Consider the following 22,954-nt stretch of genomic DNA (forward strand, 5'->3'; position numbering starts at 1 on the left):
GGGCTGTGCTCACGGCGCCGTAGCCGGGGCTGTGGTTTTCCTGGGCGTCAGCGCTCCGGTGCCGGGGGGCTGACCAGGCAGCGGTCCCGCAGACTGGGAAAGGAGGCTCTCCTTCTGCCGGGTTCTAAAGACCCGGGCCTTTTCCTTTCATTCGGTGGCTGTTGTGAGAAACCAGGGTTATGCCACAGTCTCCATACAAATGCCGTGATGAACGTTGTGTGAAGTTACGTCGCTTAAAAGATGTTGAAATATAGTTTTTTTGTATATTTTTATATATAGGGCTCTCATGCTTTCTGGATCTGGGGTGTACTTAGAATTTTCCGTGTAAATGCATAATATTTTTGTTCTAAAAGTTACGCGTTCTTTCAGTTTTCTCATACATTCAGGTGATTCGTCTCCTTATTTTTTTTTTCTTTCTTTCTTATCTTCCTTTGAAATACATAGGTCTATAATCCAGATACGTTTCTAAATACTCTTTGCCTGGTCCGTGAGTAAACGGCGAGAAGATGTACATCAAGTCAATTGTTCTCGACGGTTTTAAATCCTATGCTCAGAGGACGGAAATTCGTGATTTTGACCCATTTTTCAATGCCATTACTGGCTTGAATGGTAGTGGCAAGTCCAATATCTTGGACTCAATCTGTTTCCTGTTGGGAATCAACAGCATGTCACAGGTAAAGAGTGAGGGGGCACTTAAGAAAGGTCTTTCGTCCTTTGGCAGCATTTCATGTTACTGCCTTGTGTAATCTCAGATGGAAGACCTGAAGTGGTGCTTCTATGAAAAAATAATAGGTTTGTTTATTTGGATTTCTCATGACATAAAACTGGGTCTCAGTCATTCTTGCTTATTCTTACATTAAGATTCAACTATGGTTTCATCAGTATACTACGGTAGCTCGAAGTACAGTGCAGCTTAGAACATTAGACTAAGAAGGCCTACTTCACTAGTAGCCTTAAGCTAAAGATCTTTTGCAGCTAAATGCAGTAACTTGTTTATCTGTAATAAACTTTTTCACTTCTGAATTGGGTCTTAAGAGTTGGCCAGCTGATTATCAGAAAGTGTTTTGTGCAATACCTGCTATTTAAAAGATGATATATTTGCTTTACTCATAAGAAAAATTGTGTGCTCTGACATCAGTTTGAATATGTGTTTCCAGGTGTTTTTTATTTCCTCCTGGTGTTGTCTGTCCACCCCTTACTGCCCCAGTGGCTGACAAATTCAGCAGACCTTCAAGGAACAGTTTCTGATTCATTTCTCTGTGAACTGCACTATGATGAGGGGGCTGGATCACCTCCTGTATGAAGACAGGCTGAGAAAGTTGGGGCTGTTCAGCCTGGAGAAGAGAAGGCTGTGTGGAGACCTCATAGCAGCCTTCCAGTATCTGAAGGGGGCCTACAAGGATGCTGGGGAGGGACTCTTCATAGGGACTGTAGTTGCAGGACAAGGAGTAGTGGGTTCAAGCTTAAACAGGGGAAGTTCAGGTTAGATCTAAGGAAGAAGTTTTTTACCGTGAGGGTGGTGAGGCACTGGAATGGGTTGCCCAAGGAAGTTGTGAATGCTCCATCCCTAGGAGTGCTCAAGGCCAGGCTGGACAGAGCCTTGGTCTAGTGTGAGGCATCCCAGCCTATGGCAAGGGGGTTGGAACTAGATGACCTTAAGGTCTTTTCCAACCCAAACCATCCTATGATTCCATGCTCTTTGCCTGTGGTTTTACAATGCTAGCAACCTCCCATGTGTCAGTCTCTCATAAGCTCTTAAATTACACCTAGATCTGCATTTTTTTTTCATTCATTTCTTATAAACCTACAGTAGCATACTGAAGCTGTGTAATAAGTTTCTTTCAAAAATCTATTTATCTGTTCTATGTATTTAGGTGCGAGCTTCAAACTTGCAAGATCTAGTTTATAAAAATGGGCAAGCTGGAGTTACTAAAGCAACTGTGTCTATTACCTTTGATAATTCTGACAAGACAGCAAGTCCACTAGGATTTGAAGATACTGATGAGATCTCCGTGACTAGGCAGGTGAGTCCTTAATATCTGCATTGCTTAGTAGTCTTTATATATTTTTAACATGCTCAATGGAGTGACTTTTTTAGGACAAAAAAAAATAAATTTTAAAGCCCCTGAGTTTTTGCAATTGAGGCAATGCTTCTGCATGGTAGTTAGTAACACAAACTGTAGAAGTAAATCCAGTGTACTAGGTTAAAAAAGAAATAAATTGGAATTTCTTGGGAATTAGTTTAATATTGTTAAATGTATTGTATCAGTAATGTTTTCTATGGACTTGCACAGAAACATAATAATAATGAAATCATGTTCCTGAAGCATGTTATTATTTTCCCTTCTATGGCTTCTCTTTCTGCTTTAGTATTTTCCTCTTAATATATAAACTCCATGTTAAACTTTGCTCCTGGTCTCCAGGAGCAAAGGAACTTTATCATAGAACCATGTAATGGTTTGAGTTGGAAGGGACCTTAAAGATCACCTTGTCCCAGCCTCCCTGCCACAGACAGGGACACTTTCCACTAGACCAGGTTGTTCAAAGTCCAGTCCATCCTGGCCTTTATCTTTCTGGTTAAGATGTCTCCCAAATTTAAACAATAACAACAACAAAAAAAGGCCAACTAACCAAATAAAAATATGAAAACTTGTGGATTTGGGTAATTTTCTTGTCAGTATTGCCCTCAGTAAAACATCTTTCTTATGTTTTAGTTAGGTATTTGTCCTGGGTTCAGCTGTAACAGTTATTTTTCTCCTTCTTAGTAGCTAGTGCAGTGCTGTGTTTTTGTCGTTATTCTGAGAACAATGCTGATTTTAGTTTTTGCCAAGTCATGCTTACCCTGCTCAAAGAGTTTTCAGTGTCATGCTCTGCCAGTGAGGAGGTGCACAGGAAGCCGGGAGGAAGCAGAGCAACTAGCAACGCAGAGGAAAAGGGACCAATAATTGTTTTTTCAAGAACTATTTTATAATGCATTTCAGGATTTGACTACTGATTAACAAAGTAAGAGAGGGATTTAAGAAAACATTCTATGTTAGCTTTTAGCAGTGATGACTCTAAAAATGCCACCCTTAGTCTTTATCTCTTCAAAGAATAACTTTAAATTCTGATCCAAATATAAACCAGTGCAGCAGTATCAGCCTGAATAAACAGAAGATGAAACCATAGTGGCGGCATTTTAAGATGGCATTATGTCTGGTACTGAGTGACAACACTTAAAAAGGTCTCCCTCGTTAATTATTTCATTGTTAGTCATTTTAGCAGAAACCCCATCACTGCTGGATATGGTGGGAAGATTGCATCAAGGTACTCACTGGGACAAATGAGGCATTCAGTCCTCTGCCGGACATAACATCATTATTGTTTCTGCCCAAAAAGAAGGAAGGTACATGCAACTTCAGCATTGTTCTCAGACTAAAGTCCAAAACACAGCACTGCACTAGCTACTAAGAAGCAGAAAAACAACTGTTACACCTTAACCCAGGACAATATTTTAAACATCTCCTCAGTCTAGTAAGATCTGTTTTGATGCTCTGCATAGTATGCATGTATATATGTATGCAAAAATATATGGGATTTTCTCAGATTTTTTTTATTGTTTATTAGAATTTATGTTCTCATAGTATCAAGTAATTTTTAAATCCTTAAAGTTTCTTCCATTTCTTTTCCTTGCCAGGTTGTCATTGGAGGTAGAAATAAGTATCTTATCAATGGTGTGACTGCTACCAGCACTCGTGTGCAGGATCTTTTTTGTTCCGTTGGACTCAATGTCAATAACCCTCACTTCCTCATTATGCAGGTATTATATGCATCTTTACAAAATCCAAAAAGAACTGAAGTTGCACTAAATTTAAGGCAGGAGAGATAGTGGTAGAATACTTAATTTCCTGATCAGAGAAAAGCAGCTTCTTGTCAGGTAAATATGAAATGACTTTTAAGTAGTTAAGATTTCTATTACAGCATAGTTTGACCCTGAAATATGTGTCTTGTAGCACAGGACCTCATGTAGCAAGCTTTTTTCTAAAACATTCTGATTTTATTTTCCTTTTTATCCCTTTAACAGATAGGTGTTGCTTTTATTATTATGCTAAAAAGACATAGGTTTTCTTTGCTCTTACAAGATAGTATTAAAGAGTATTTGGAATGAAGCTGATATACCTTAAGTCACAATTAACAAAGGAAGTGCTGGCCAATTAAAAAGGCCTTTATAAACATCAACACAGGACTAGACAAATCCCTGAAGTATTTGCAAGGAATAATAAAACAGAGCAGGATCTACAGTTTCAAGTGGCTGTTGGGGAGAGGAGGTTTTGCAGGTATTCTGCTTCTCCCTGGTTACATATGAGCTAAATCTCCAAAAATCCTGTTTATGATTAAGAGCTTATTCAACATCAGCAACTCAGACTAGAACAAAATGTGCACATTACTCCTTTAAGATGTAATAAGGAATGTGGAAGATGAGCCTAAGATATAAGGGCCATTTCAAGCTTTCTGCTTGAAGAAGTGGCTTGTTTATAATGTCAAGAGCACAGTAATTCAGTAAACGAGATTATCCTCCTAGGTGAAAAAATAGAATAAGAAAAATCATGTTTGAATTTATAACATATAAGAATGAGTGGAGGTATGGGAGTTTTGTTTTGTAAAGTTGCATAGTACAAACCCACCATTCTTGGTTTATCTTTCTGTCACCAGGGGCGAATTACCAAAGTTCTAAATATGAAGCCACCAGAGGTAAGAAAGTTGGGAGATATTTTTTTTTTTTTGTCTGAAGTTTTACTGATTTGTTTTGAATGACAAGTATCAGGAGGTGGGGAAGTGGGAGGGAGGGACAAAAAGAAGATGGCAGAGGGGTAGGATATGTTCAATTCAGTTCTGAGTTGAACCCATCTAACGTCAAAAGAACCATCAAATTTTTTTTGTTTTGCTTTGCTTTATTTTAGATTTTAGCTATGATTGAAGAAGCAGCTGGTACTAGGATGTATGAAAGCAAGAAAATAGCTGTCCAGAAAACTATAGAGAAGAAGGAGGCCAAACTGAAAGAAATTAATAGGGTACTACATGTTGAAAAGTATACCTTCTTTTATATTTGCTAAGATAACTGAATAATTTTTGTAGTGTTGTTTTTAACTTGTAAGATATTTAATTTCTGCACCTGGAACTAGGTAGTCATGTTTAGATGTGGGAGTTTTAAAAATCAGAATATAAATGTTCTGTTTTGTGTTTCAGGTCTTGGATGAGGATATCACTCCAACTTTACGTAAACTGAAAAAGGTATGGAAAAACTGTAAGAATGGTAGGGCCCTTAACTACTGAAAAAAAAAACCTTTCAGCTACCCTGACTCATGGTGACTAAAACGTGGTGACATGGTGAGACCATATGGTATGTGGTGGCTAAAACAATAGCATGTTTTGTTTTAAGAGAAATGGATTTTCTGTCCAAATACAGAAAATGTGACATTTTTGACTTCCAGGGGAAAAAACAAACAAACAAAAAACCTCACACACACCACAAACACCACCCCCCCAAAAAAATCAAACCACCAACTCAACAACAACAAAGTTGTCAAGTGATACTTCTGCAGTACAATCGATTGAATTGAATATTGGGTTAGCTAATTTTAACTAAGGCCTGCAATGTATAGTACTGAATATGTTGTTTAGCACTGAGAATCTTTCCTCTTATCTACAAAGAATTTTAGTAGAAATGCTTAGAAGATTTCTGTAGCAGTCCTACTTAATATTATTTTTCTGTCAAATTTTGGAGGTTTTTCTAATTGGTGTCTTTTCAGGAACGAACATCCTATCTAGAATACCAAAAAATATCACAAACAATAGAAAATTTAAGCCGCTTCTGTGTAGCTTATCAGTTTGCTGCTGCTGAAGAGGCACAGGTATCATCTGCTGAAGTATTAGAGAAAATGCAGGCTGATGTAAAGAAGCTTCAAGAATCAGTGGCTGAAAATGAAAAGAAGAAGAGAGAACTTGATGAAGAAGTAGCGAAGATGAAAAAAGAAAGGGATAATGTAAGTGAGAGCAGTCATGCTTGTCTGAACATCAGGAGTTTTGTGAGAAGGGAATTATTTTTGCAGATAATATATCCTTGAATTCTTATCTTCTAGTAGGTTGTCTAGATTATACACTACTTATGGTCGTTTTTAGCCATCATCTAAAAGACATCCATTTAGAATTTTAATTTCTCCAAAATGCTTTACTTCCAATTGCTGTATATGAATGATAACCGAAGAATAGAAACTGCCCTAATGTTTCCACACTGCAGTCAATGGTAAATTTTGGCAGATTTTTTTTTTTTTCCCCCTCTCCCTTTGTGTTGATGTCTCAAAAGTAATAGTTTTCAAGTTGAAAACTCTTGTTCAACACAAATCAGTACTGACCTCACTTTTGGGGGCAGTATATATGGTTAGATACAGGTTGTCCACATGGTCTTTGTATGCCTATAAATGCAGCTTTTGTACAGGGACAGTGCCCCATGATGTGGGTCTTCAGTAGTCTCTTCAAGTTAGTTTGGATTTTGGAGGGAAGAGATGTTCTGAGCTGTTTGCATTGGAGTCTAACTGCCTGCTTGATCAGATACCTCTTCTACATATAGCTGTGAACAGAAAATGAAATATTACAAATATTGTACTTGTTTCTTGGGAAAGATTAAATTTCATTTGGTTTTTATTGTAGGAAGTTGGTGGTGTGCTCCATTCACTGGAAGAGGCTTTTGCAGAAACCCAAAGAGTTAATACTAAGGCAGAAAGTGCCCTTAATCTCAAGAAGCAAAACTTAAAAAATGAAGAGGTTAAATGTAAAGAACTGGTAAAAAATATGGAGGAGGTAAGACCTTTGTATACCATTTTCTTTAAACACTATATTAACTCATTGAGGGGAACAGCTGGTTTTTCTTGCCTATTATGGTAAGAAATCCTATGATTGGCAAGAATTACATCAGGAAACCAGAAACAAATGGTAAGGGCATTGTTTGATTTGTGTGGCCTAGGTATTGGTTCCCCTTAGAGACAACTGTAATGCATATACAAAGAAAAAGCAATTTTTTATTATTGCAAACTTCTATTAATCTCAGGAGAGATCCCTATAGCTTCAAAAGGATTATGCTTTCTGGGCATGTGGTATTCTTAGAATTAAAGAAGAAATCTCTACATTGCATATTTCTGACAGCTGATGGGCTTTTTTTTTATGCAAGAGCAGCACTGAATACCCCAATTTTTAGACACAGGGAAGAAAGCTATTTATCCTAGTTCTTGGACAGTTGTCAGCACTTTCTGTAGATCTTTTGTGCACTCATGGGGCATGAATATACTTGGAAGCATACAACAATAAATTCTAAGATCACAAAATCTGACTAAAGGTCATAGAAATGTAGTCGATGAAACTACTCATAGCTCCTCATCTAAACAACATGAATTTAGAATTAGTGGGACTCAGGTTCTCTCTTCCTTTATTGTTTTTTTTTTGGTTTTTTTTTTTTTTTTATTTTGACAAAGGATTTAAAAGCATGTGTGTTGAAGAAGGAAGAAGTAGAGAAGGTAAAGAAAGAGCTAAATGCTTTACAGGAAGCAAATGAAAAAGATGAAACTGCTTTAGTTGCAGCACAACTTAATGCTGTGTCTGCTGGCTCATCCAGCAGTGGTGATGGAGAAGAAGGTACTCTTTCTAAGCAGATGATGACCTGCAAAACTGAAATCAGCCAAGCAGCAACAGAAGCTAAACAGGTTAGAATAAAAGCTCTGCCTATTTCAGACCAACCTTCTTGCTTCTTCTGAAAATTGTCTGAAAACCAAATGATACACTCTTGAAAAATCAGTGAAGAGATTTGCAGAATATCTATGCCAGATAATTTGCAAGTTGGCATACGCATTAAGGTGACTTTTTTTTTTTTTTTTAAATAAAAAAGGAAAAATACCCTTGTGTAGATATAGAAAAATAGGGAAACGCTGTAACGTTACTGCGAAGGAATATAGAAACTGGCATTTGAGACATGAAGTAGGACTCTTGGTACTCAAATGACTGACAGTATTGGATAGAAAGAAACAGATTTCTGCCCATGATACACATTCATACTATAGACATTTCTATAGTAAAACTTAATGGAATTGAAATAAAAATGCTGGAGACTGTGAAGAGAATGTTCAGAAGAAACTATTTTCTCCTTAGTTAAATTGTGTGCTAGTCACATGGCTGAAACGGACACTACTTTTATCTTAAGATAGAAAACCTCTGCTGGCGTAGTTCTCACTGTGGATTTCAAATTTTCAAAGTTGGAAGTGTACCTTGCTTATCTCACTTAAGGAAAAACTCTTTGGGGAAAGCTGTGTCCCACGTTACCTTCTTTCTTCTCAAACTTTATTCATGTGCTAGTATGAGTTATTGTATCTAAATAGAAGCTTGATGTTTTTATTTCCAAATTGCATGTGCCCTTTTGAAAGCCAAGGCTGCTTTTTGGCATTTCTGCAACCACTGAAAACTTCCAAAAAATTATATAAGCACCTTGTTAGTGCAAGTGTTCTAAATCTGCACCTGCAAGAGTCCCTTGGAAGATCTTTTGTTTCCATATTTTCTTACTCCTTACAGGTTCAAATGAAATTGAGGTATGCACAACAAGAATTAAAGACAAAAGAAGCTGAAGTTAAACACATGGATGGAGAGTACAAGAAAGACAAAGAAGCATTTGAAGCCATCAGAAAAACGAAAGAAGAACTAGAGAACCAAATGAAGAACCTGAACTATGATGGTCTGTACAGACTTCTGGTGTATAATTTTTGGGGAATCTGAAAAGAAATAGAAAAGTGTGGTGGGCTGACCCTGGCTGGCCACCAGGTGCCCACCAAAGCCACTCTATCAGTTCTGTCCTTACCTGAACAGGGAAGAGAAAATATAACTAGAAGGCTCTTGAATCGAGATAAAGACAGGGAGAGATTACTCACTGGTCACTGTCACATCCAAGACTGCCTCAACTTGGGGAAATTAATTTAATTTATTACAATTCAAAAGTCAGAGTAGGATAATTGCAAATAGGAACAAACCTCAAAACAACTTCCCCCCTCCTCTTCCTTCTTCCTGGGCTCAACTTTACTCCTGAATTCTTTACTTTCTCACCCCCAAGGGGGTTGAGGAATGGGGTTGTAGTAAGTTCAGCACATGTCTGTGCTGCTTCTTTCTCCTCATGTTCTTCCCCTGCTCCAGTGTGGGGTCTGTCCCATGGGAGACAGTCCTCCATGAACTGTTTCAGCATGAGTCCCTCCCATGGGGTGCAGTCCTTCAAGGAACAGACTGCTCCAGCATAGGTCCCCCACAGGTTCTGTAAGGAGCCTGCACCCACGGGCTACCCATGGGTCACAGCCTCCTTCAGGCATCCCCTGCTCCAGCATGGTGTCCTCCACAGGCTGCAGGTGGATATATGCTCCACATGGACCTCCACAGGCTGCAGGGGGGCAGGCTGCCTCACCATGATCTGCACCATGGACTGCAGGGGAATCTCTGCTCTGGCACCTGCAGCACCTCCTCCCCTCCTTCCTCACTTACTTTGATGTCTGCAGAATTGCTGCTCTCACATACTCTTAATTCTCTCTCCCAGCATAGTGGCTGCTCTGAGAGACAAATGCCTTAATAAGGAACACTTCCTCCCCTTCTCCTTTCTCTTGGCTTTTATTGCTGAGGATGATGCCAATATGGTATGGAATATCACTTGGGTCATCAGTCCTAGCTCTGTCACCTCCCAGACTTTTGCCCACACCCCAGCCTACTGGCCTTTGGAAGCGGGGTTGAAGGGACAACCTTGATGCTGTGGGATTCACTGCTCAGCAGTTGCTGAAACACTGGTGTGTTACCAACACCTTTCTACTAGAAATGCACAGCACCGTGAGTGCTGCTACGGGGAAAGTTAACTCCAACCCAGACAGACCCAACAAAAGAAGGAACTGAAAAAACAAGAATGCTGCTTGATGCACAAAAATATTTCTCTGGTCAAAGCTGTGCAAGCTCTTGCCTTCCAGAGAAAACGGTTTAAAATAATTCAGTTTTATAAACTTTAGGCTGAATGTTTTAAAGTTTGATGGAGAATTTGAATTCCATCTAAAATTTAGATGAAAAGAATGACCAACCTTCCCATTCTTTCCTCGTTTTTCCTACTTAAAACACTTTTTATAGTTCATTTCTCATTCCAGGTAAAATGTGTGGCAGAAGCTACTTGAAACTGTAAATGGATGTTCCAGAATGACATTCAGAGAAGCACATCAGACTTTTAGACTTTTTCTTTGCATTTTCAGTGTTGTGGTGGTGTTCATTTGTCCAAAATGGAAATTTACAAAGAATTTTAGAAAGTCTTTCAATTAAGTATTCTCAACATACATAGATAAACAGTGTAGCATACCATTTTTTAAGCTAATAGATTTCTGTGCTCTGGATGTTTGTCTACTGTTTATGTTCAACTCTTTAGAAGAGAAAGAAGCAGCCTTTTTAGCAAAAAAGAAGGCATTGACTAATGACATCAACCGTCTGAAAGAATTGCATGAAAGCTTCATGGGAAAGTTTCCTCATCTACGGTTTGAATACAAGTAAGATCTCAGTGTAAACCTCAAAGACATTTGAAAGTGCTTTTTGGGGCATTTAAGTGTGGCTTATGAGACCTACAGGATAATTCCATCAATTGATTAGCTGTTGCTTTCCTTTTAATGACTTTGTAACTGACTCTTTGTTGGGAAGTCTCTTGCCCTGAAGTATTTAACCATTTCCTGTGGGTTTTTTCCTGATAAATTTAGAATTTCTTATACCAGTGTAATAAACAGTATGAGTTTTTAAATACAAATTTTTGTAAGATGTGTGGAGGAGAAACAAACATGTAATTATCATAATTTAAATTTGTTTTAAGAGATCTAGAAAAAAATTGGAATCCCAGCCATGTGAAAGGCCTAGTTGTGTCTTGTATCACTGTGAAAGATCTATCCAAAGCAAAAGCCCTAGAAGCAGTGGCTGGAGGGAAACTCTATAACGTTGTTGTGGACACAGAGGTATGTTTACTACTTTAATATGGAACTTGAATGTTGAGATGAAATTTTGTGATTCAGAATTGTTACTGAATGCTTAAAAGGTGGTTTGAACCCATGTACATGTTTAAATTGGGTTAAGAGTGTCATGCATATTTAATGGCAACTGTATATTCATCTTATAATGCCCTATTGTCTTACTTTACAAAACTAGTTATGTATTCAGGTGTTTGTAACTCTTCTCGTTTGAGGTTACTGGCAAAAAGCTTTTGGAAAAGGGTGAACTAAAGCATCGGTACACCATCATTCCTCTAAACAAAATTTTGGCCAGGTGTGTTAGTCAAGAGAAGATCAAGTTGGCCCAAACCTTGGTATGTAAACAAATACGCTCTTTACATTATTTTGCTTGTGTATAGTTTTCATTTTGTTTCTTTGCTAAAAACATGGGCTTCTCAATGGTTATACCAATAAGGATTTCTATAAAGGTTGGGGGTATCTTTATTTTTTTTCCTTGTATCCTTTCAGCTGTGTGATGTTTAAATGGATATTAGTTAATCCACTTTTAAAAGATTGTTTTAAAATGTAATGATGTTTTTAGAAAATGTTCTTTATCAAGAAAAGACAAATCCGAAAATTCTTATAACTTAAGGGATACTAATTGCATTTCATCTGATTTTCTAGGCTGGTTATGGTAACTTGGATTTAGCCCTTTTTCTAATTCAGTATGACTCTGAACTGCAGAAAGCAATGGAGTATGTCTTTGGAACAACACTGATCTGTAATAACATGGATACTGCTAAGAAAGTTACCTTTGACAAAAGGATAATGACAAGAAGTGTTACACTTGATGGAGATACATTTGACCCCCAGGGCACTCTGCATGGAGGCAATTACTGGTTTTAATCATATAATAATGCTGTGTGTCTGTTGATATGTTTACTGCTCTGCATGCTTTTTATAAAAATGAACAGTAATCTTTTCGTTTAGACTTATACTGGGGTAATAGGATGTGTTTGAGCAAAAATTTGTCAAGTCTTGAGCTCAAGTAAGGTTAGACTGAGAAATAATGGTGAATTATTTGCATGAAATACTTCAGATTTTAAAAACTCTCATTTGGCTATAATTTTCTTGGAGAGTTGCTTTGAACTCAAGCACGTTTAAAAGTAATTACTTTAAAAGTAATTATTAATTAGAGGTAACTTTGAAAAGCTGGTTGATTTCAGAACAAATGCATGTGTAGTACTGAGTATGCAGAACTCGGTTCTCTAACAGAGGTAGTCTTCTCCACTGAGAGCTACTTTAACTTTAGCCTAGCTACCTTTCTGTTTTGTAATTAAAACAAATCATCAACCTGCATAATTATTAACATTTAGAATTTGCTATTTCTAGTGTGGAATCCATTAGTCTTAATTCCTATTAGCTTGACTTTGTTTTTTTTTTTTCTTTTCACTACACAGGTGCGAGCTCACAGGCTGCACCAATATTGGCTAAGCTTCAAGAAATGAAAGCTGTTGAAGCAGAACTGAAAGCAAAGAAATCTGAACTTCAGGCTGTAGAGGATGAGCTGGAACGTTTGAAGAATGTTGCTGAGAAGTATGGTTTGCCCTATGAAATGTCTTTTATGTGGCTGAATAAGTATAATATAAAGAATTATTTTTGGAGGGTATAGGGCCTATTGAGAGTATAATATGCAGAAAATTATTCCCTTCCTCTCTCCTACCTCTCCTCCCCCTCTTTCCCAAAAATTTCCCTAATTTAATTTGTAAGCAAGCAAATCTAGTTTTTTAAGTAGCACATGCAAGAAAATATTTTTTTTGATAATAGAGGGAGGGGAAAAAAGGCATACAATGATGTCTACTTGAAATGACATTGAAATTTTCCAATGTTTCATGAAGTCCAGTGAATAATGGATCTGTTCTAGCCATATTTTGTAACACCCATATGGAATTTCAGTTTGTGATAGCTCTTATTTTTCTCCCAAGAAAATATACAGATAATAAAGGGGAATATCCAAATGATACTACTATAATGATTTAAATAATTCTAAGTATGTTTGATTTTCAGCTATTCAGATACTAAAGATCTTTTTAAAAGATTGAATATAATGATATGTTTATTCAGTTCTGTAAAAATCCCTCAAGGAGGTAATGTTGTGTAATATGCTATCTACCAGCTGGATTTGTTTTTCAAATTGTTTTGAGTTCCAGCAAATTGACTTCCAGAAATATGATCAAGAGGTCATATTTTGACCTTTTAGGTATTTTTGCTTTTAGATATTTTTTTACTTTAATGCTACAACATGGCATCTGTCATGCTGCTGCTTGGAAAAACATGACCTCTGAATTGTTACCAAATTCCATGTGTTGTATTTGTTTGCTTTTAGCACATTTTGTCAGGGCTACATAGGAACTACGTATATAACAACATGTACAAATTTCACCATTACTATTAAAGCAGTTATACCATTTTCATGCATTTAAGCTTATAGGTCCTATAGACAACACTGTATCTCACATTAGAATGGGAATATATGTATTTATCTACTTGCTTCTTTATATTCTTATTTCAACTTTGAAATGGAAATGCTCAGTACCCTTCATTATAGAAGTGTGTATCATTACTGTCTTCAAAGGTACCGACAACTGAAGCAGCAGTGGGAGATGAACTGTGAGCAAGCAGAGCTGTTGCAAATGAAGCTTCAGCAAAGTGCTTATCATAAACATGAGGAAGAGCTGCTTGCCCTGAAGAACACCATTGGTGACAAATATATTCTTAATCTTTTAACTGAAAACTTATTGCTGATACTGAGATGGATATCTGGCTGTTTGAGTAGCACAATCTTTGCCTAAGAAAAAGATATTTTTCACTTTGAAAATACCAGTTTCATATTTTGGAATATTTAACAAATACATAATCAGAATAGACTTGTGCAGAGGCGATTACGTAAGATCAGCCATTCTCTTGTAGTAAAGGTTATGTTCTTAAAGTGGTTTTTGTGTGTTATAATAAAAGGGAAAGTGGCTTTACAGGGGAGTCTTAAAATGGATTTAATCCCATATTTGAGTAATCTGTGTTTTTTCCAAGCCATGTGTTTCTGTAGTTATTTAAGGTTAGCAATATAAATAGTTTGCATAACAAGAAAACATTAGAAAGAAGTATAGTTTGTATGGCTAAGGAAAAATGTAAATGGAAGCAAATGCAGCAATAAGTAAACTTATAAAGAAAAAAGATGGACAGAAGTGATTCATATGTAGACATAGTATTCTAGGCATGAGGTGATATCTTATTAGGTAGCAGTCTGATTAAACTACTGCTTGATCATGTGATTTGGCATACACTAGCCCCTGTTTTAATGTCTGGTCTATTTGGTACTCTAACAATAACTGTTAACAGCACACTGTCTTAAAGTAATCACTGGAATTGCTCACTTAAGTAACTAGCAAACATGAAAGAACTCTTTCCTGTTAGAGGCAAGACAAATTTATTTCAGCTGGAGTTTAAGATTTAAATTTAAAGGTAAGAACAATGCCCAATCTTAGTACTGTACTTCTTGATTCAGCGGAGTGTGAAGAGACATTAAAGAAAATTGAAGAAAGCCAACAGAAAGCAAAAAATAAATACAGTCTATTGGAGGATAAAATGAAAAATGCAGAATCAGAATGTAAAAAAGCACAGAAAAATGCCAAGGCGAAACTAGTTGAAGCCAAGAAAAAGGCAGAGGATTCAAGCCAAAAAATGAGAGAAAAGCAGCAGGTAAAACTTAACTTTTGTTGGCAATTTTCTCAATGTCAGAGAGGTAGCAGTAATCGGAAAACTTGATCCTGCTAAATTTTTCATGCTCTCAGTTCTGGAACTTAATATATTACTCTGTAGTCACTGACATAGAAATTGCTGATGCTTTGCTTTTTTTTTTTTTGTTTTGTTTTTGTTATCTGGATTTTTTTGTTTGGGGGGGGGTGGGTGTGGGGGTGTGTGTGAGATTGCCCCCTGGCAGAAGAATGGGGCACTGTTCACCTTCTACAGCATTTACAATATCACACTGAATCTTAGTTTTTTCCATTTAATTTGAAAACCTCTATCTAGGAGCTTGAAGCTTTACTTCTGGAACTTAAAGAGCTAGAAAAAGAACATGCCTCCTATAAACATCAAATAAAGGCTGCAGATAATGCAATCAGACACTACCAGAAGCAAGTTGATGCTATGGAAGCTGAGGTGTCTAAGACAAAGGTAAAAGTGAATATTGTGTTTCATTATCTGTTTTGATGTTACTAAAGATATGATCCCCTAAAGCTGAAATTATAACAATATATTTTGTTGTTTGGATTTTCTTGCTGGCAGTCAATTATGTTTAGCCTGGGTAGTTACTTTTCGGCTTCTTTACCACATGTAAGTTTTCTTCCCCCCACCTTTCCTTGCTGTGTCCTTCTCTTCTAACTACTCTCTAACAGTAGCCTCTTAGAGAAGCTAATAAATGGCTGATTTACTTTTCAGGAATCTGTAGAGAAATCAAAGGAGGAGCTGGCCAAGAAAAAGGAACTAATTGTGTCACAGGATGAAGAAATTAAAGCCAAATCTGCAGAGATAGTAAAATGCAGAGAACAAAATAATGAATTACAGCTTAATATTAAAGAATTGGAACACAACATCAGGAAACGTCAACACGAGGCTGCTGATGCTGCTGCCACGGTATTTCAGAACTACTTTTCCTTGCATCTTGTGATGTTGTGCAAAGGAAATAGCCTTTTTGTTCTTCATAACCATTGTCATGTTTGCAGTTCTCTGTGAAAAGTTTTATCCCAGGAAGAGGGCTGGAAATTGGGAATTGTAACAAAGCTTATCGATATGGACTAATAGAGAGTAGATTACAGTGTGATGGTGGTCAATGAGAAAAGCATTCTGACTCTTATGACAAATTCGGTAACTAATGAAAGAAGCTAATTCCGAGATTTAGTGACAGTGGCTTAGTACATAAAGAGAACAATGTTCCAAGTAAAGATGATGTGAAAGCTCCCTTAAAACCTTGCATCATCTATGGTCTTGGAAATCATACAAAGCATTGTAAAGCTAAACACCTGTGCTTTATTGGCATAGAATAATCAATGTTGTGATTTCAGGATGTTGGGGTTTTTTCTTTTTTAAAGTAATTCACATTTGCAAAGGGGTAAAAAAAAAACCCAACAGAAACGTCAACATATCTTCTTGATTACAGATGACCAGAATGCTGAAAGAGCATGAGTGGATAGCTTCAGAGAAGCAGCTTTTTGGTCAGCCAAACACAGCCTATGACTTCAAAGCTAACGATCCTAAAGAAGCGCATCAGAAGCTGCAGAAATTGCAGGAGACAAAGGATAATTTGGGAAGGAACGTGAACATGAGATCTATGACTATGCTTTCTGATACAGAAGAGAAAGTAAGCATTCTGTGCTTTAACCTGTATGACTGGGCAGGTTGGGTATATAATATTATGTATAACCTAGCTTTGTATTTTAATATGCTTTATTTCTGAATACACAAAAAAATAAAACTAAGTCTTTATGAGATAGCAAGAAACCTTTTGTTACATCTTTTATACTAATCTTAAATATTTGAAATAATTCACCTGTGCACTAGTTTTCCAGGTTACGCATAACCTTGACTTTGGATGGTAAAGAGAGTAATTTCATTTCTCCCTACACCAGTCCACCCTAAGTTGGCAGCAGGAGCATTATCCTAGCTTCATGGTATCCATTACAGTATCTGAGAATTACATACTTTATTAAACATTGCAGATCAAAATATATATTCATCTTCAAGCATAATAGCTTGAAGGTGGTCCGGGGTTGTCTTGACTTCATCTATCTTGAGGCTATTCCAGTACTGGCTCAAAAATAGTCCACTGACTGACAGTTCAACTTGCCAGGTACTGTTTCATGATTAGAATTGGCCTGTTCTTCCCATCAGCCTCCAGAAGCATCCATTTTTCTATGGAAAAGTAAATGAAACATGATTAACTTGAAAAGGAAGTGCAACTTTCAGAATAATGTTGGGTTTCCCATTTGCCAATTGTTGAAAATTCTAATGTTTTAATTCGCAAATAATTAATACCCTGAAACTTAAATCCTGCATACAGCTAAATGAATGCTTTGGATTTCAAATCTTGTGGTTAATGGCTAGTTCATAGTTGCAAAACTGAGAAACAGTGAAACTGTAGGATTAGCACAAAACATACTTGAGCACAAAGTTCATTGAAATCAATCTTTTCTTCTCTTTGCACCAGTACAATGAATTAATGAAGAAAAGAAGAATTGTAGAGAATGACAAGATAAAAATTCTTTCAGCTATTGAAGAGCTTGACCAGAAGAAAATTAAAGCTTTACATATGGCTTGGGAAAAGGTAGGACGCTTGAAATCTTCTCAGTTTAGCAGAGGATCAGATTTATCTCTGGATTACTGTTTTGCATATCTCAAAAGGGGGAAAGAAAAAAAAGTCTCTTTCCAGAAGTAATCTCCCCTTTCCTATTATTTAAATTACAAAACAACCATTTAATTTCTCCTGATCCCTCTCAGTTTTAATAATAACGCATATATTCTCTGAGAATTGTAAAGATACAGTTAAATCTACAAAACTACCTTACAGTTCCCTTTTAGGGCCCACAAAATTTTAAGAAAGGTTAAGCTACTGCCATGCTGAAATCATTGTGTCTCACATAGAAGTTGGACAAAACAGTGATAGAGTCCATTTTTATTTTTGTTTGCATAAACCAGTGTTTGACCAGAGTTAAAATCTTTTGGTTCTGTGTAGCCACTGTTCCTGTCAGTGATAGGATAGGTAATATTGGTAGAGCAACAGCTGAATTATGTGTCTGTTATCTAAGCACTCTGCCTTCTTACTAGTTTTCCCAAATTATGAACTATAACAGAAGTGTAAAATTTTCCCTTTCACTTTCTACATGGAAAGTTCTTGACACATTGTTTTCTGCTGTACCAGGGAATCTTCTACTTTTCGGCCTTTGAGAAGATCAACTATATCTGAGATTAAATTGCTCACAAACGAACTACTGGTTTTAATTATTACTGCCCATACAACAAGGTATCACTGAAAAAATGGTACCTTCTCATTGCAAAATCTTGTTTGGCAAAAACTAGTGAATTGTATTTAAGAGCATCATGGATGGTGGAGTAGGTGTGTTCTCAGATTTCTTAGCCTAGGAAATCTTAATCTATGTTGACAGAGTTGCATCCCATCCAGTACCTGGGCATTGCTTAAGTAATTCCAGGAAGAAAAGGAGTGGGAAGGGTGCCAGTGTAGGCCTCTTACAAGGTGCTTATACTTTTTATTAGTCCTTTAGTTGGGAGAAATAGGAATTTACCAGTTAATAAGCTGAGGTAGGGCATAACCATTTCCCTGGCTGATAACATAAAGCCTTCCAGTATCTCTTTCATTTGATCCTTCTAAATATGTAACACCTTAGTGTAAGGTGTTATATATTGATCCCTTGGTTTTGCTTCTCTTTTCAGTACACAGAAAATCAAAAACTCCATAAGCTAATATTTTCTCACTATCCTGTATGTACTCATCTTCAAGACATGAGAAGTCATTGGGTTAAATTGGGCAAGACAACTAGAGCAGAGTGCAGATTACCACTAAGTTTCTTAGCTGTTTGTGCTCTTGATTCAAAGCATGTAGATACACCTTTTCTGTTCCGACTTCTAGGTAAATAAAGACTTTAGTTCAATTTTCTCACTGCTTCTACCGGGAGCCAAAGCTATGCTAACACCCACTAAAACCCAGAATGTCTTGGATGGACTGGAATTCAGAATTGCCTTAGGAAATACCTGGATGGAAAACTTAACAGAACTTAGCGGAGGACAAAGGTTGGTGAACTTTGTGGGGGTTTTGATTGTTGATTTTCCATTGCAGTTATGTATATAGTTCATATCTAGCTAATTATAGTTCGGAAATCCAAAAAGTGAATCTTTTCCCTACTCAAGTCAGGGACTCTTGTCTTCTTCCAACCTGACTTAATATTGAAAACATTATTAATTCAGTTCAGCTCAAATTGGAATCTGACTTAGGACAATGCATTGTTTGCATATGATAACAAGATTTTACTCCACAGAGAAGTAACAGGACAATGAATTGAATGGTGAGAAAATGGCAGTTGACTCCAGGTACTACTTGAAGTAGTGTTGAATTAAATGCTGCAGCATTTGAGTTGTAATCTAAAATACCTATGTAAATAAGCTCTGCCCCAGTGTCAAAAGTAGTGTCACAATGACCGTTTCTTTCTCCACTGATACCCTACACAGTAGCTGTATGTGCTTCTTGCTAAGAACACTCTAACAGAATTACAGAAATAGAATTTAGGAAGAGGTGAGACAGATACAGAACTTCCTGAAGGACAGAATGCTTCAAGAACTGTACATTGAAAAATAGTACAGGAAAACTCAGAATTGAAAATAGGTAAAGCAACAGCAGGACTTCCAGTATCATCACCCCACTAACCTGATCTTCCCTTAAGAGAGTAAGTAATATTTGCCATTTCTGGCAGAAGGCTTTACATGTTTATAAGTCAGAAGCTGTGGAAGAAGCTGTACTTCTGTTTCTTCAGAACTCATTGCATGAATCTGCTTTTGTGAGAGCATTTTGTTGCTACACACAATTGTTCTCCTAAGCCAAATCCTCTCAAAGAGGGTAAAATGTAACTTTCTTCTTTACATTAGATCACTGGTGGCCTTGTCCTTGATCTTATCTATGCTTCTCTTCAAACCTGCCCCAGTTTACATCTTGGATGAAGTGGATGCAGCCCTTGATCTCTCTCATACCCAGAATATTGGGCATATGCTTCGTGGTCATTTCAGACACTCACAGGTATGATCTTGAAACTATTGTGATCATCTACTTATGCATTTTATTATTTTTAGGGGCAGTCTTCCACTGAAGAGTCTCAGCTCTTCAGTGACAGAGATGTGTGTTCTATTTGTAAGTTGTTTCAACTGGAAGTTGAACTGACGATACGGCACCTGTGAAACTTCTAAGCATTATGTCTTAATGTAAGCCATTGCTGCAATGGCTAAATACCAGGTACCATCAGGGAAGAGTATCTCTGATATGATCAATTTCAGGCATTACCCATATCCTCAGGTTTTTTTTAACCTAGTGTTCTTTAACCTGAGCTTTATAAACACTTCATTTTTGACCTTTTTGAAATAAGCCAGGCACTAGTGGAGTCTCTGTATGACATAGTCTGTGCATGAAAAAAATCTGTAGAACTGAAGAAACATACTACTCCAAGTGACATCTCTATTTGGTGGTATGAGCTTTCCAAATTAAGGGTTGGGAGGAACGTTTGTTATCAGTATCTTTAGGCTGTGAAAGAAAGATCCTGCATTCTTAGAGAATTCATGGCAAGGTGGGGTTTTTTTCAGTGATGGATGCACCATCACCATGAGCAAGACCGTTCTGTGTCTTGGCCTGTATGCCAGGGAATAGGGACAGAGTCGTACAGCATTAGCAGCAGAAAATGCTTGTCCTGCAGGCATACGTTAACCTGTGCAGCACATGCTGTTGATTGATAGAATCTATTTTTTTTAAAAATTACTTCATTTGGCTAGTATCTTGGTAACAAAAGGAATCCTTTTTTTGAAGCCTGTTCCCATGTTGTGTAAAGTCTTTATTAGTGTGGCAGCATTTACTTTAAGCTTTCTCATTTCTTTTAGTTTATTGTGGTGTCCTTGAAGGATGGAATGTTTAGCAATGCAAATGTCCTCTTCAAGACCAAATTTGTGGATGGTGTATCCACCGTTGCAAGATACACAGGTCCAGAAAAAAGGCTGCACTGAGTTCAAGAAGATCCGGAGAAGTAAATAACACAAGTGAGGACACTCAGAACAAGAGAACTCCACGGGCCTTTCAAAATCAGTCACAGGTTCCCATGTGTTCTCTGTACCTAGTCTGTAACTAGACCACAAAGAATTTCTTCCCTTTTTATGTTTTTTATAGGAATATTTTAAAATTAAGAAACCTAATGAAGAATTAAATCCATGGGATTCTGCCGCTTGCAGTGTTAGTTAGACTGGCCACACTTATTCCTGCCAGTGTCCTGTAATTGCATTCATGCCAGTAAGCTGCATTGAACAGTTACTGGCGTTGCAGGCACACCATGAACAGTGAGTAGCTCTGTAAACTTGGTAGGATGAGCTGAAGCTTTTGAATGGAGCGAGGAAAACCTGATTTAACTTATGTGGGTCTGACAATGTTCATCTTGCCTGATGATGCTTCAGCCAGTTGGTAGCCAACACACATAAAGATTACATTTGTGCTTCGCCCAGCCTAGCTCACCTGCTTCTTCTTCGTTTCTGAATACCCTTTAGAAAGTAGAGGTGAGGGTGGGGGGGATATGTCTATATCTGGAATAGTGTAGATTTGTTAATTTCTTAAATATTTTTTAAATAAAGTTTACTCATGGCCTTATCTTCCAGATTTATAAGTGGAATATAGTTACATATCATAGAGTGGCTTGGTTTGGATGGGACCTTAAGAATCATCTGCTTTCAACCCTCTGCCACAGGCAGGGGCACCTTCCACTAGACCAGGTTGCTCCAAGCCCTGTCCAACCTGGCCTTGAACAGGGCTGGGGCAGCCACAGCTTCTCTGGGCAACCTGTGCCAGTGTCTCACCACCCTCGCAGTGAAGAACTTCTTCCTAATATCTAACCTAAATCTCCCCTTTGTCAGCTTAAAGCCATCACCGCATCTTTAGGCAAGCAGCCTGAGTGGGGAGTGGGGCAGGTCAGGGCAGAGCAGAACATGATGTGGACACGAGGATACTGTAAAATACTTGCAGTGGGAGAAAAACCACTACCACTCACTTCCAGGAACAAGTCATGCAGCTTTTATTTAATTTCACCTTTTTGGTAAGCAGGAGGATTTTCTTTCAGTCAGTCATTCACATACTTTGACAGTACAGATTGCAGTGAATTTGATGGAGATCTTGCAACATTAGAAAACTTTTCTCAATATACATCCATTTAAGCAACAGTGAGTGCTAGTCGAGTCCACACACTGCACTCCAGGTATACAAAGCATTGCAGCAGCACAAGAAATGCCCGCACTGGGCAATGTACAGTGTGTTTTACATAGTGCAATCACTTTTAGAGGAAAAACTCTAGGAAGGCCACATCTATTTATTTATTTTTTAATCCTGTCAAGTTTACAAATGCGAGGGGGTAGATATCAAACCTCTGACTGAATTAACTTTTGTACAGGTAGGTTTTGTGTATAGGCACATGCTTTAGAGAGGAGCTCTGAATCTGTTCTGTAATCACGAGAAAGACATATTGCTTTGTGATCCAGAAAGTGTGATACCATCTCTAACCTTCCTAACGCTCTTGGCCGGAGCTGTCAATCCAGCTGCTTGTAGAGTTCCTAGAATACGCTAGTCTAAATCCCCAATAGAGAAATTCAGGTTGCTATTGACAACACTTACAGTTATTCTACTTATGGTCACACTTGACCATACTAGGCATTGCCTCTGAATACTCCAGTCCACAGTGACCACTCAAAATACCAGAGATGTGGAGGCGCTTCCTTTTCTGTTACTGTCACTCACCAATACAAAAAAAACCCAAGTCAGACAATGAACTGCTACAGCAAAGCATCACTGGTAATATTTATCTAATACAAAAAGAATGAGCACTCATGACACTACATGTCATGGTAAGCAAGTTTTTAAAGATACTGCAAAGTGATTTGCCCAATAAAATTTTAAAATGTACACTGTGCTCAATAGTTCAAACTACAGGTAAACAAAGAGCAGCTCCCTGCAACAAGGTGTAAATCAAAATGTTATAGCACCAGCTCCCAGCACCACGGAGTTGCCCACTGACCAGTTTTAGTGTACAATGCAATAGTGCTCGCTGAGGTTTCTGCTACACAAGAGCCACAGTGGGACAGCTCTGCCCATTTTCTGC

General features: G+C 37.6%; 1 protein-coding gene across 1 annotated transcript; it reads left to right on the forward strand.

Annotated features, from left to right (window-relative positions):
• The first annotated feature begins 506 nt into the window (after positions 1-506).
• Positions 507-20,825, forward strand: SMC2 (structural maintenance of chromosomes 2). The gene is made up of 24 exons (XM_010018872.1): positions 507-674; positions 1,875-2,024; positions 3,677-3,799; positions 4,693-4,731; positions 4,941-5,051; positions 5,227-5,271; positions 5,790-6,023; positions 6,688-6,837; positions 7,506-7,733; positions 8,593-8,752; positions 10,457-10,574; positions 10,889-11,027; positions 11,255-11,374; positions 11,685-11,889; positions 12,461-12,596; positions 13,636-13,760; positions 14,563-14,756; positions 15,087-15,230; positions 15,495-15,689; positions 16,213-16,413; positions 17,260-17,376; positions 18,697-18,857; positions 19,707-19,854; positions 20,703-20,825. Exons 1-24 carry the CDS (start codon positions 507-509, stop codon positions 20,823-20,825), a joined length of 3,534 nt encoding a protein of 1,177 aa, XP_010017174.1.
• The last annotated feature ends 2,129 nt before the right edge of the window (positions 20,826-22,954 follow it).

The sequence above is a fragment of the Nestor notabilis genome, unplaced genomic scaffold (genome assembly GCF_000696875.1).
Source record: "Nestor notabilis isolate BGI_N333 unplaced genomic scaffold, ASM69687v1 scaffold1577, whole genome shotgun sequence".
In the NCBI taxonomy this organism is placed as follows: Eukaryota; Metazoa; Chordata; class Aves; order Psittaciformes; family Psittacidae; genus Nestor; species Nestor notabilis.

What these genes read in the sequence shown, in the direction of transcription:
- SMC2 (XM_010018872.1), top strand. Translation starts at nt 507, where the DNA reads ATGTACATCAAGTCAATTGTTCTCGACGGTTTTAAATCCTATGCTCAG. An exon ending in ACGTTGTTGTGGACACAGAG is followed by an intron (nt 11,028 to 11,254) that starts GTATGTTTACTA and finishes TTCTCGTTTGAG; the next exon opens with GTTACTGGCAAAAAGCTTTT. An exon ending in TGCCCTGAAGAACACCATTG is followed by an intron (nt 13,761 to 14,562) that starts GTGACAAATATA and finishes TTCTTGATTCAG; the next exon opens with CGGAGTGTGAAGAGACATTA.